Here is a 13,819-nt window from a genome sequence, read left to right as displayed (position 1 = left end):
TGGAATTACTTTTGAAGACATCCTGACTATGCAACATTTTTCCCAATTGCCTAATACTATTGCACAGTACTGTACATTAGATATCAGTAGTTAATACAATATGAACTAACATGAATAAACAATAAACAATTGTATTATTATAAATTGACATTAGCCAAGATTAATAAGTGCTGGAAAATTGGAATATACATTGTTAATGATACCTATTGCAAACCTATTTGTAAAATGTTACCCAGTAATTATTACACTTGCAGTTTCCATGACCTCATTTTAACTGAGACACTAGTTTATTTGTACTTCTAGAAAAAAATATGAAAAGTGATCAAAATAAGGCGATGAAATGGTGACTTGTCACAGCACCTTAAATACACATATGCATGCATGTACATTTTAAGCTAACATCTTCATGTTGGGAAAAAAGGTTTGCAGCAGTTCTAGAATGTTTTAAAGTTATGACCATTTTCACACCAGAGTGCCTGTTTTCATGATTTCACCTAGGGCCCCACAAAACCACAGGCCAGCCCTGAATAGGACCTTGGTTTAACGTCTCATCTCAATGACAGAGACAAACACAAGTTATAAATAATTCACCTAATTGTTGAGATGATGCTCTTACAGTATGTGTTAGCCAGCGTGTGTGTGTGTGTGTGTGTGTAGAGAGAGAGAGAGAGAGAGAGAGAGAGAGAGACAGACATCTGGACATGTGCAAATAAGTGTGTGCCACTGTAGGATGTTACTGATGATGCCACAGAGAATACAGTTGAAGTCAGAAGTTTCCATACACCTTAGCCAAATACATTTCAACTCAGTTTTTCACAATTCCTGACATTTAATCATAGAAAAAAAATCCCTGTCTTAGGTCAGTAAGGATCACTACTTTATTTTAAGAATGTGAAATGTCAGAATAATAGTAGAGAGAATAATGTTTTCAGCTTTTATTTCTTGATCACGTTCCCAGTGGGTCAGAAGTTTACATAGACTTAGTTTGTATTTGGTAGCATTGCCTTTAAATTGTTAAACTTGGGTCAAACATTTTGGGTAGCCTTCCACAAGCTTCTCACATTAGGTTGCTGGAATTTTGGCCCATTCCTCCAGACAGAACTGTTGTAATTGAGTCAGGTTTGTAGATTCCTTGCTCGTACATGCTTTTTCAGTTCTGCCCACAGATTTTCTATCAGATTGAGGTCAAGGCTTTGTGATGGCCACTCCAATACATTGACTTTGTTGTCCTTAAGCCATTTTGCCACAACTTTGGGGGTATGCTTGGGGTCATTGTCCATTTGGAAGACTCATTTGCAACTGAGCTTTAACTTCCTGGCTGATGTCTTGAGATGTTGCTTTAATACCACATAATTCTCCTTCCTCATGATGCCATCTGTTTTGTGAAGTGCCTCCTGCAGCAAATCACCCCCACAACATGATGCTGCCACCCTCATGCTTCACAGTTGGGATGGTGTTCTTCGGCTTGCAAGCCTCACCTTCTTTCCTCCAAACATAATGATGGTCATTATGGCCAAAGAGTTACATTTGCATTTCATCAGACCAAAGGACATTTCTCCAAAAAGTACGATCATTGTCCCCGTGTGCACTTGCAAACTGTAGTCTGGCTTTTTAGTATTAGAGCACTGGTTACTTCTTTGCTGAGCAGCCTTTCAGATTATGTTGATATAGGACTCGTTTTACTATGGATATAGATACTTGTCTACCTGTTTCCTCCAGCATCTTTACAAGGTCTTATGATGTTGTTCTGGGATTGATTTGCATGTTCACATCAAACTCAAAGTTCATCTCTAGGAAACAGAATGCATCTTTTCTTGAGGGGTATGATGGCTGCGTTGTCCCATGGTATTAATGCTTGCATACTATTGTTTGTACAAATGATCGTGGTACATTCTGACATTTGAAAATTGCTCCCAAGGTTTAACCAGACTTGTGGAGGTCCACAATTTTTTTCTGAGGTCTTGGCTGTTTTCATTTTCCCATGATGTCAAGCAAAGAGGCACTGAGTTTAAAGGTTGGCCTTAAAATACATCCACAGGTACACCTTTAATTGACTCCAATTTGCCAATTAGCTTCTTATAGGCTAATTGGCTAATCAATTGCCTAAAGGCTTGACATAAGTTATAGTGAAATAGTCAATTAAAAGTGAAACAATCTGTCTGTAAACAATTGTTTGAAAAATTTCATAAATAATGTCATGCACAAAGTAGATGTCCTAAATGACTGGCCAAAACAAATTTTTGTGGAGTGGTAAACATTTTTTTTTAATGACTTCAACCTAAGTGTATGTAAACTTCTGACATCAACTGTATATTGGTCACATGATAGGGTGATTAGGGTTGATGGCTATAACTTCTGTGGTCCAAACAAAGCCGTACATCCCAGACTTCTGGTTTAGAGTTTTAACCTGGAGGGATGGGTTTGACTCACTGTCTGCATTATGGCACAAACATTCAACCTCTACTTTTTAAAATCCAAATAAAAAGGAACAGATTCAAAATGATCAACTATTTTTTCAATAAACTACTTTGTTAGATTTGTCATAAACTTTTAAACCCATAGTATGTGTGTTTTAACTGACCCAGAACAAAGTGATATTAGACTTGTCCAAGTGCAGTATTTGTTTTAAGCAAAATCTCTGTTGGCCCTTCATATTGTTTTGCAGCTCTGGAGATTAAGTTCCTCCACTTGTGTTGATTAGTGCTAAAACAAGTTCTTGCATTAACACACGTGCCACTGTGGATGAGCTTCTCATAGCGCTCATGAATGAGCAACTGATGTTTTTAAGATTTTTTACACACAAGAAAGACTTATATTCTAAATTGTTTCTCTTCTCAGTGTACTCTTCTAAATCGTATTGCCTTCAGAAGACTTGGAATATGGGCCACATATGTGTCAATGATGTGATGCAATTTTTTTAAGTTATTCAAAAAAAATAAAATGCAATTTACGCAAAAGAATGGCATGAATATAATATTATTACGTTTAAAGTAATTTTGATGTTTTTACCCTAAACTGTTATGATATGTTTAGGGTTTTTAAAGCTATAAAATTAGTCACTATCAACTGGCATTTATTGAAAAAACAGGGTTGGGTTTGTTGGCTCTCTTAATTAAAACACCTCCTTTTGTGTTTCGCATAAGAAAGAAAGTTTTACTGGTTTGGAACGACTTATTAAATTATGACAGAATTGTAATTTTTGGGTGAACTCTTTCCCTTTAAGCAACCCAAACCCATTTCATTGTATGATCCATTATCTCACTCTAAGAAGTACTGTATATAATAACTGGGAGGTTTGGTTGTCTCAGTAAGTGTGCTGGTAATAAAATACCAGGGTTTATGAAACACAATATGATGTGTAGCTCTAGTTCTATGATACAATAAGACAGGAAATTATGCATGGCTGTTTCTATGACTAGCAAAGATCTGTGTAATTCCCCATATTAGCAGATCTTGAGTAGTATTCATCATCAGTGTTGTAAAATAACTTCCAGTTCATTTGAATAAAGTATATAAAGCAACATGTGAGGCTTCATTTGTCAGCAGTATTGTTGATCTTCCTTTGGACTGCATATATGTGCCATGTTGTGCTCAATGGAGTGAATGTGAAGGACCCCACTTATTCCATCTTGGTAAACAGATTCTGTAATTTACCTTTCCCACTGCCAGTGTCTGGGATTGACGACTGATAGCAGTGTTTATCTGGGAGTTTATCTGACCTGAATGAGAATTGCTGTTCTCTAACGTCCTCTTGGGGCTGTAGTGGGAAATTTAAAAAAGGAAATAAAACCATTGACACACTTTCTAGAGAGGTGATTTTCCACAATATATGAATCTATACTTTCTCAATAACTTGTTTTACACTTTAACAGGTTTATGATTTTGTACCTAGTAAACAATCACAGTATAGGCAGTTAATCTCTCCTGTTCCATCAGTAATTATGTTAAGCCTGTCATATATGCATTAATACCTGCCTTCATATAGTGGAATATGTCTGGTTGTGTCTGGCGCCTCACTAGGCTTCCAGGAAGGTCTCTATATAATCTCATCACTGTGCTGTTGCTAAGATCAGTAAATCATATTACTGCTGCTGGTGGTCAGTATTTGTGTTGTTAGCCCTTGATATATGAAAAGGACATACAACCACACAACTACACCTAAACACATGAATAATATTAGTATCTGCTGATGCAGTCAATTTTAATTATGGATGGATTGGGTGGATTAGGATGGATTTGTGATGTCACAGACCTCATAGATAAGGACAAACATCACCCACAATTCTCTTGTGGCCCACTGACCCGAAACAACCAGCCACTGTTTTTAAAAAGATATGACCTAATCGCATGCTGATTATTAAATTTCCCTTATCAGAGATTTTGCTCAAAGAGACCTGTGCTTTAAAATACCATGCTTGTGATTGTGTATGTCTCCACAAATGGGCTAAATCTCACAGGACCTGCCTTTGGGGACATTTGGGGACATTCTTGTTTGGAAAAACAATTTATAAGAAAATATATTTTAGTTTTAGATTGTAAAAATGGTTAGAGTTAAATTGTGGAATGTGGATTAGGGTTAGTCTATAGTAATTCAAGTTAGCTTTATATAAAAGCAATAGACATCTATGGTATGTCCCCAATTAGATGTCTTTCTGTATCTAATGTTTGTATACACATTTTTATGCTTCTCCACATTCTCTCTTTGTCTATTTTTCTCTTTCTCACAGACTAACATAGGTTCTATCCTGGCAGCTGTGAACCCTTATAAGCAGATCACAGGGCTGTATGATCTCTCGGCAGTGGAGCTGTACAGTCAGCATCATTTGGGCGAGCTGCCACCACATATCTTTGCGGTTGCCAATGAGTGTTACCGCTGCTTATGGAAGAGACATGACAGTCAGTGTGTACTGATAAGGTAATGTAAACGCTCCAAACTCTACATTCTTTGACTGTGGACTTCCTGACCTGATAGTGCCTTGTTACAAAGACAAAATCTGTATTTCTAAATATAATTCAAGTAAAAAAAGGATTGTTATCCAACCTAGGGGTCCAGACACTGCAAAATACAAAGGAAAAGTATCCACACTGTGTTATTAACTAAAAAATTATACTGCATGTGTCCTATGTGGCAATCTTATGTCACTATTATAAATGGACAACAACGTTATAACATATATTTGGATAATTTAAGTCAGTTTAAAACTATCCAAACACAAGATTTCAATAGACTTATTTTATAAAAGAACAAAAGCTTTTCTGATAGCATAGAAGTGGACATCAAGCATAAACAAATAGACAATGAATAAATATATCAAGCATTTACCCTTGTGTTTTCAAGAGATATCTCTCTTTCAATGTTTCTAGACAAATCTAGCATTGTTTTGTGTCTCAGAATCTGTATTATCTAGTTTTAAAGCATTTGTAGGTTTGAAATGCTTTTAGCTTTACTGACTTATAACTAAAGAGATTTAGAAATGTTAGATATTGGCATATCTATTGCTATATCATTGTTAGATATGATCTCAGTTTCCTCATCTCATTTGTTTTCAACCAAAATGCTGGCATAGACTTTTTGCCATAAACTGCTATCAGCTTTCACAGCATTGCAAATTCATTATAGACACAGAAGTTAAATAACAGAAATGTCAGAAAAAGAACATTTAAATGCACGTGTGTGTGTGTGTGTGTGTGTGTGTGTGTGTGTGTGTGTGTGTGTATGCGTGTGTGTGTGTGTATAGTAAGTATAGTTAGCTTATTTATATATACATAAATTATAATATATATATTTATATATTTTATATATTTATATCTATTTATAATATATATAAAGCTTTATATGTCCTTATTTAGAGTAAACATGTGTGTTTACTGTGTATGTTTGTGTAACAGTGGTGAAAGTGGTGCTGGGAAAACAGAAAGCACCAAACTACTGCTGCAGTTCCTGTCTGTCATGAGCCAGAACTCTGCTGGGACAGCACCTACAGAGAAGAGCACACGTGTGGAGCAAGCCATCGTACAGAGCAGGTAAAAGCCAGAAGAGAACACAGAGGTTGCCCTTATAATAGCTGAGTAGACAGTAGTAGGTATTATGTACGTTGTGACAAAAAATGATTTATGGCCCTGATTTATGGTTTAATTGCTGTACATTTGACCTTTCCCTCCGCCCCCTCCCCTCCCTTGGGCAGTTGTACATGCTGTGATATGACGTGTCTGTTCTGATACCCCCATATGTGTATTTAAAAGAGTAGAAAGATTATTAATCTTTAATGGAAAACTGAGATGACAAAAAAAGTAGTATTACGTTTAAAATGATGTCTTTAATGGGGTTTAATGCTTAGTGAAAAACTGTTTTGTTTTTAAACTTTTGACAAAGAAGAAAATGTGTTTTAAACATCAGGTTGTCTAACACATCACTAGCATTGTCACTTTAAAGATGCTGAACAAAAACATAAAATGTATTTAAAATTGTATTTCAACAAGAGCATTTTAAATAGCATAAATTGTAAAATGCAGCACAAAATCTACCGTTTAAAATCCTTTCATGAACACATTCTGTTATGAATGAGGCAGCTAAGCAGACAGGAGAGTGGATCTAAAATGCAGCTTAACTTTATTAAGAAACAAACACAAAGGAAAACCCTCAATGGTGAAATAAACATAAAACAGGGAACATAGGCAAGGACAGCAAACCAGGCTAAACAACATTCAACGAGCGACAAGAGTGAACAAAAGCAGGGCTTAAATACACAGGAGTGATAATACAAATGAGACACAGGTGAAAACAATGAACAAAATGGCAGTGATGACGCAGGTGGATAGTGGGAAATGTAGTTCATAAACAATAGATTAGTGAGACACAGGGCAGACAACAGGGAATGAAGAAAACTAAGGAAAGCAAAGGTGACAAAAAAGGCAAACAAGGGCAACAGTGAAACAAGACAAGGAATTCCTAACACATTCAGCGATAAGGGATGTAAGTAAGACGATGTTTAACATTAACCTAGCAAACAGGATACATTTTCTAAAAACATAATATATAATTTTAACTATATAAGACAGAAATCTTACACGACTCCGTTTAAAGTCCTTTCACGATCTCATCCAAAATGACAATGGCGTAAGATCAGTTGACAAGCCCCTCCGCGGGTGTGGGGCTTAACCCCTCCTGATCAGTGTTTGTGTGTTTTAAAGCATTATTTAAACGTTTAAATGTATTTAACGAAAACTTTGAAATATTGTTTTAAAAAAATTTATCAAGTTGGCAAATACAGCAAAGGCACTCTAAAATTATAAAAACTTTAACAACATTCACTAGAAAATACAGTATTTTGGCAAACAGGTTTATTTTATATAGAATTCTGACGAAATATCTTTAATACAAAAGTTTGTTACATTTTTTTTATTTTTAACCATGAGATTCTAAAACAGTGGATATTGAATGATATTAGTTTATTTTACGCAAACAGACGATACTGGCTGAGCAATCTCATTCAGACGGTCACTTTAAAATAACGAATAAATGATTAACAAGTGTTATTTACTTTTACCAGAGACTAAAACGTATTTTAAACATTAGGTTCAGATTGGCAAACACAATATTGTCATTGAAATAGTATGCATTATAAATTGTAACTTTAACACGTGTTGTATTGCATTTTTCCAATCAAAATTATTTGAGAGCATCCAAATTGATAAGGCGTTTTTGATCTAGGTTTTTAGGCGCTGAGCAGCGGGGCTCGCAGTTTTCTTGTGGCGTGATAATTCATTTTATTACTCAGACATAAAGGCGACGATCGACAGATGTTTTGTGGCGGGGATATGTAATGATAATTCGTTTTATTACTTAGACATAAAGACGATGAAATGACTGGGGGTTAATTAAATTTGTATTTTGACCAGACCTTAGGGTTGTTAATTGGATCTGCGTTCATGGGGTATTGTAGTGATAAGGTACGCCAAGATTTCGAAGTGTCAATTTAAACCTTTGATCTCTGAATATTTCACAACGGAGGTTTTGGTATAGTCTATCGGCAGTCCTTTTAAATGATTCAGGCACAGATTAAACTATCAAACGTCCCAATGTTGCAATATTCAGTTCTAAAAGAGATTTTAACTAAACATATTAATATTGTAAATTAATGGGTCCTTTCTTCACGTGCAACCGCCTACTAAAAACAAGCTAATAGGCCTACATTCAATAATATTATAATAAAAACAGCCGCTGAGTTAAATCACTAGACAGAAAGATGTGCGGTCGTTTAAATGTATGGAAAACAAAATGAGATCAATTGTTGTCTAAGGGAAGTGTATTTTTCTGTTGAGAATTATATAAAAGAGACATGAATAAAATGTGTTTTAAACTTTTATATACGTCATTTTGAGTTTGTCGCGATGCTTCATGAACCCAGATTTAAACAGAAGATGGCGCCAGATAGCTGTGGTGTGATTGTGAACCTTGTGACAAAAAATTATTTATGGCCTATGTGTAGGTGTACACACAGAGTGTGCACATATTTCTTGACATGTAGCCCCTACGATAACATGAAGAAATTCCCCAGAATATTCTCAACCAATCGCACACAGGAACTTGGATATAGACTCGGCCAATCAATGACTGGGAGTCGGGTGCACGGGTGAACGGAGAGGAATCCGAAGAGGTCCGATTCTGACGGAGATTTCGGTATGATAATTCAGTAAATAACAGTTTAGCTCTTAGTTATTGCGTGTGCTACATGTTTTGATCTGAGCTACGGAACAGTTACGGGGTGAGTGGCGTGTGTAAGAGCGGAAGACTCCACGCCATCTGTACTGAAGATTCATCCGTCGTCATCTCATCAACAAGTATAGTTTGCATAGTGCGAGGCAAATGTTCTCGCTAGGTAGTGCAAAGTGTTGATTATTTAGATATTCTAGCTCGTCGCCAACGTTGGAAGCTGGTCTCGCAAGGAAGACAACCAGCCAGTTCACTGCTACAGCCCGGGACGTGTGTATGAGGTGCCCCTAGGGACATTATTCAGAATTACCATGCACATACATGTACTTTTCCTCTCACATACACATATGAAACCAAATTCATTCACATACTATATACGTCAGGCAAAAGGAGAACAAGGTAAGTTAGCTAGAAACCAGCTTGCTTCAGCTTGTCATTTTTATTTCCTAATGACGAAAATGGGTGTTTGGAGGATACATCACGTTATCTACAGCTAACTTAAGTTAGGTGCTGTGATTAGTGGTCTTCCTAGTTTTAAAAATGACAAGCTGAAGCAAGCTGGTTTCTAGCTAACTTACCTTGTTCTCCTTTTGCCTGACGTCCATGGGCTGAAACATTGCTGTGCTTGATAACGTGGTGGAGCACGTTCTCTCCTGACTGGACCTGCAGTTGACAATGCAACGCTGCTACGCTGGCGGGAAGGGAAGAGCGACGCTAGGTGATCATCCATCGACGTGTCCACACTTGGAGTTGCAACGGTCGGCTGCTGCCCGATTGTTGTGGCATTTGACAGTGTTCTGATGGTCTCCGCTGAAGCCAATATGGTGTTCAGCAAGCCCGCTGCATCGACTAATGTTCTTTGCTGTTGTTGGGAAGACATTGGTGTAGCGCAATTGGCGGCTGAACTAACGGTCAACAGTCGCTATGTTGTGGAAGGCGCGGTTTTCTACTATGCTTTCTTTCAACAGCTTCTAGTTATTCGTCTTGAGGTGCACTACTGCCACCAACTGGAGTGGAGTGGGTACTTTAACCACCTTCCGTTTCAACTGAAATGTAGCTTCGTTTCAACTGAAATGCTTGCATACAACATACTGAAATGCTTGCATACAACATACTGAAATGCTTTCATACAACATACTGAAATGCTTTTCAGTTGTGTGTGTGAGAGTGTAATCATTTTAGTTGTATGTATGAGAGCATTTCACTTGTGTGTGTGAGAGCGCGTTTCAGCTGTGTGTGTGAGTGCGTTTCAGTTGTGTGTGTGAGAGCATTTCAGTTGCGTGTGTGTGTGTGAGCATTTCAGTTGTGTGTGTGTGTGAGCATTTCAGTTGTGTGTGTGAGAGCATTTCAGTTGTGTGTGTGTGTGTGAGCATTTCAGTTGTGTGTGTGAGAGCATTTCAGTTGTGTGTGTGAGAGCATTTCAGTTGTGTGTGTGTGAGCATTTCAGTTGTGTGTGTGAGCGTAATATTTTCAGTTGTATGTATGAGAGCGTTTCAGTTGTGTTTGTAAAAGCATTTCACTTGTATGTGTGTGAGCATTTCACTATAGTATGTGAATGAATTTGGTTTCATATGTGTATGTGAGAGGAAAAGTACATGTATGTGCATGGTAATTCTGAATAATGTCCCTAGGGGCACCTCATACACACGTCCCGGGCTGTAGCAGTGAACTGGCTGGTTGTCTTCCTTGCGAGACCAGCTTCCAACGTTGGCGACGAGCTAGAATATCTAAATAATCAACACTTTGCACTACCTAGCGAGAACATTTGCCTCGCACTATGCAAACTATACTTGTTGATGAGATGACGACGGATGAATCTTCAGTACAGATGGCGTGGAGTCTTCCGCTCTTACACACGCCACTCACCCCGTAACTGTTCCGTAGCTCAGATCAAAACATGTAGCACACGCAATAACTAAGAGCTAAACTGTTATTTACTGAATTATCATACCGAAATCTCCGTCAGAATCGGACCTCTTCGGACGCCGCCATCCTCTCCGTTCACCCGTGCACCCGCCTCCCAGTCATTGATTGGCCGAGTCTATATCCAAGTTCCTGTGTGCGATTGGTTGAGAATATTCTGGAGAATTTCTTCATGTTATCGTAGGGGCTACATGTCAAGAAATATGTGCACACTCTGTGTGTACACCTACACATAGGCCATAAATAATTTTTTGTCACAAGGTTCACAATCACACCACAGCTATCTGGCGCCATCTTCTGTTTAAATCTGGGTTCATGAAGCATCGCGACAAACTCAAAATGACGTATATAAAAGTTTAAAACACATTTTATTCATGTCTCTTTTATATAATTCTCAACAGAAAAATACACTTCCCTTAGACAACAATTGATCTCATTTTGTTTTCCATACATTTAAACGACCGCACATCTTTCTGTCTAGTGATTTAACTCAGCGGCTGTTTTTATTATAATATTATTGAATGTAGGCCTATTAGCTTGTTTTTAGTAGGCGGTTGCACGTGAAGAAAGGACCCATTAATTTACAATATTAATATGTTTAGTTAAAATCTCTTTTAGAACTAAATAATGCAACATTGGGACATTTGATAGTTTAATCTGTGCCTGAATCATTTAAAAGGACTGCCGATAGACTATACCAAAACCTCCGTTGTGAAATATTCAGAGATCAAAGGTTTAAATTGACACTTCGAAATCTTGGCGTACCTTATCACTACAATACCCCATGAACGCAGATCCAATTAACAACCCTAAGGTCTGGTCAAAATACAAATTTAATTAACCCCCAGTCATTTCATCGTCTTTATGTCTGAGTAATAAAACGAATTATCATTACACATCCCCGCCACAAAACATCTGTCGATCGTCGCCTTTATGTCTGAGTAATAAAATGAATTATCACGCCACAAGAAAACTGCGAGCCCCCGCTGCTCAGCGCCTAAAAACCTAGATCAAAAAACGCCTTATCAATTTGGATGCTCTCAAATAATTTTGAATGGAAAAATGCAATACAACACGTGTTAAAGTTACAATTTATAATGCATACTATTTCAATGACAATATTGTGTTTGCCAATCTGAACCTAATGTTTAAAATACGTTTTAGTCTCTGGTAAAAGTAAATAACACTTGTTAATCATTTATTCGTTATTTTAAAGTGACCGTCTGAATGAGATTGCTCAGCCAGTATTGTCTGTTTGCGTAAAATAAACTAATATCATTCAATATCCACTGTTTTAGAATCTCATGGTTAAAAATAAAAATAAAAATAAAAATAAAAATGTAACAAACCTTTGTATTAAAGATATTTCGTCAGAATTCGTTTTTAGTAGGCAGTTGCGCGTGAAGAAAGGACCCCATTAATTTACAATATTAATATGTTTAGTTAAAATCTCTTTTAGAACTGAATATTGCAACATTGGGACGTTTGATAGTTTAATCTGTGCCTGAATCATTTAATAGGACTGCCGATAGACTATACCAAAACCTCCGTTGTGAAATATTCAGAGATCAAAGGTTTAAATTGACACTTCGAAATCTTGGCGCATCTTCACTACACATCCAAGCCACAAAACATCTGTCGATCGTCGCCTTTATGTCTGAATCATAAAATGAATTATCACGCCACAAGAAAACTGCGAGCCCCGCTGCACAGCGCCTTAAAGTCTGGATCAAAAAACGCCTTATCAATTTGGATGCTCTCAAATAATTTTGATTGGAAAAATGGAATACAACACGTGTTAAAGTTACAATATATAATGCATACTATTTCAATGACAATATTGTGTTTGCCAATCTGAACATTTGGTTTAAAATACGTTTTAGTCTCTGGTAAAAGTAAATAACACTTGTTAATCGTTTATTAGTTTTTTTAAAGTGACCGTCTGAATGAGATTGCTCAGCCAGTATCGTCTGTTTGCGTAAAATAAACTAATATCATTCAATATCCACTGTTTTAGAATCTCATGGTTAAAAATAAAAAAAAATGTAACAAACTTTTGTATTAAAGATATTTCGTCAGAATTCTATATAAAATAAACCTGTTTATTTTATTATTTTCTAGTGAATGTTGTTAAAGTTTTTATAATTTTAGAGTGCCTTTGCTGTATTTGCCAACTTGATAAATTTTTTTAAAACAATATTTCAAAGTTTTCGTTAAATACATTTAAACGTTTAAATAATGCTTTAAAACACACAAACACTGATCAGGAGGGGTTAAGCCCCACACCCGCGGAGGGGCTTGTCAACTGATCTTACGCCATTGTCATTTTGGATGAGATCGTGAAAGGACTTTAAACGGAGTCGTGTAAGATTTCTGTCTTATATAGTTAAAATTATATATTATGTTTTTAGAAAATGTATCCTGTTTGCTAGGTTAATGTTAAACATCGTCTTACTTACATCCCTTATCGCTGAATGTGTTAGGAATTCCTTGTCTTGTTTCACTGTTGCCCTTGTTTGCCTTTTTTGTCACCTTTGCTTTCCTTAGTTTTCTCTTCATTCCCCTGTTGTCTGCCCTGTGTCTCACTAATCTATTGTTTATGAACTACATTTCCCACTATCCACCTGCCGTCATCACTGCCATTTTGTTCATTGTTTTCACCTGTGTCTCATTTGTATTATCACTCCCTGTGTATTTAAGCCCTGCTTTTTGTTCACTCCTTGTCGTTCGTTGAATGTTGTTTAGCCTGGTTTGCTGTCCTTGCCTATGTTCCCTGTTTTATGTTTATTTCACCATTGAGGGTTTTCCTTTGTGTTTGTTTTCTTAATAAAGTTAAGCTGCATTTTAGATCCACTCTCCTCGTCTGCCTTCGCTGCCTCATTCATAACAGAATGTGTTCATGAAAGGATTTTAAACGGTAGATTTTGTGCTGCATTTTACAATTTATGCTATTTAAAATGCTCTTTGTTGAAATACAATTTTTAAATACATTTTATGTTTTTGTTCAGCATCTTTAAAGTGACAATGCTAGTGATGTGTTAGACAACCTGATGTTTAAAAACACATTTTCTTCTCTTTGTCAAAAGTTTAAAAACAAAACAGTTTTTTCACTAAGCATTAAACCCCATTAAAGACATCATTTTAAACGTAATACTACTTTTTTTGTCATCTTAGTTTTCCATT

At 36.6% G+C, this 13,819-nt stretch overlaps 1 protein-coding gene across 1 annotated transcript in view; it reads left to right on the top strand.

Moving 5' to 3' along the window:
- LOC127646120 (unconventional myosin-X-like) overlaps positions 1-13,819 on the top strand; it is a 111,842-nt gene that overhangs the window by 50,841 nt on the left and 47,182 nt on the right. The window contains exons 5-6 of the mRNA XM_052129570.1: positions 4,728-4,915; positions 5,890-6,024. Of these exons, the coding sequence (XP_051985530.1) occupies positions 4,728-4,915; positions 5,890-6,024 (323 nt within the window). The remainder of the gene's footprint in view (positions 1-4,727; positions 4,916-5,889; positions 6,025-13,819) is intronic.

The sequence above is a fragment of the Xyrauchen texanus genome, chromosome 7 (assembly GCF_025860055.1).
Source record: "Xyrauchen texanus isolate HMW12.3.18 chromosome 7, RBS_HiC_50CHRs, whole genome shotgun sequence".
NCBI classification, from domain to species: domain Eukaryota; kingdom Metazoa; phylum Chordata; class Actinopteri; order Cypriniformes; family Catostomidae; genus Xyrauchen; species Xyrauchen texanus.
This window is presented reverse-complemented; position numbering and strand designations above follow the sequence as displayed.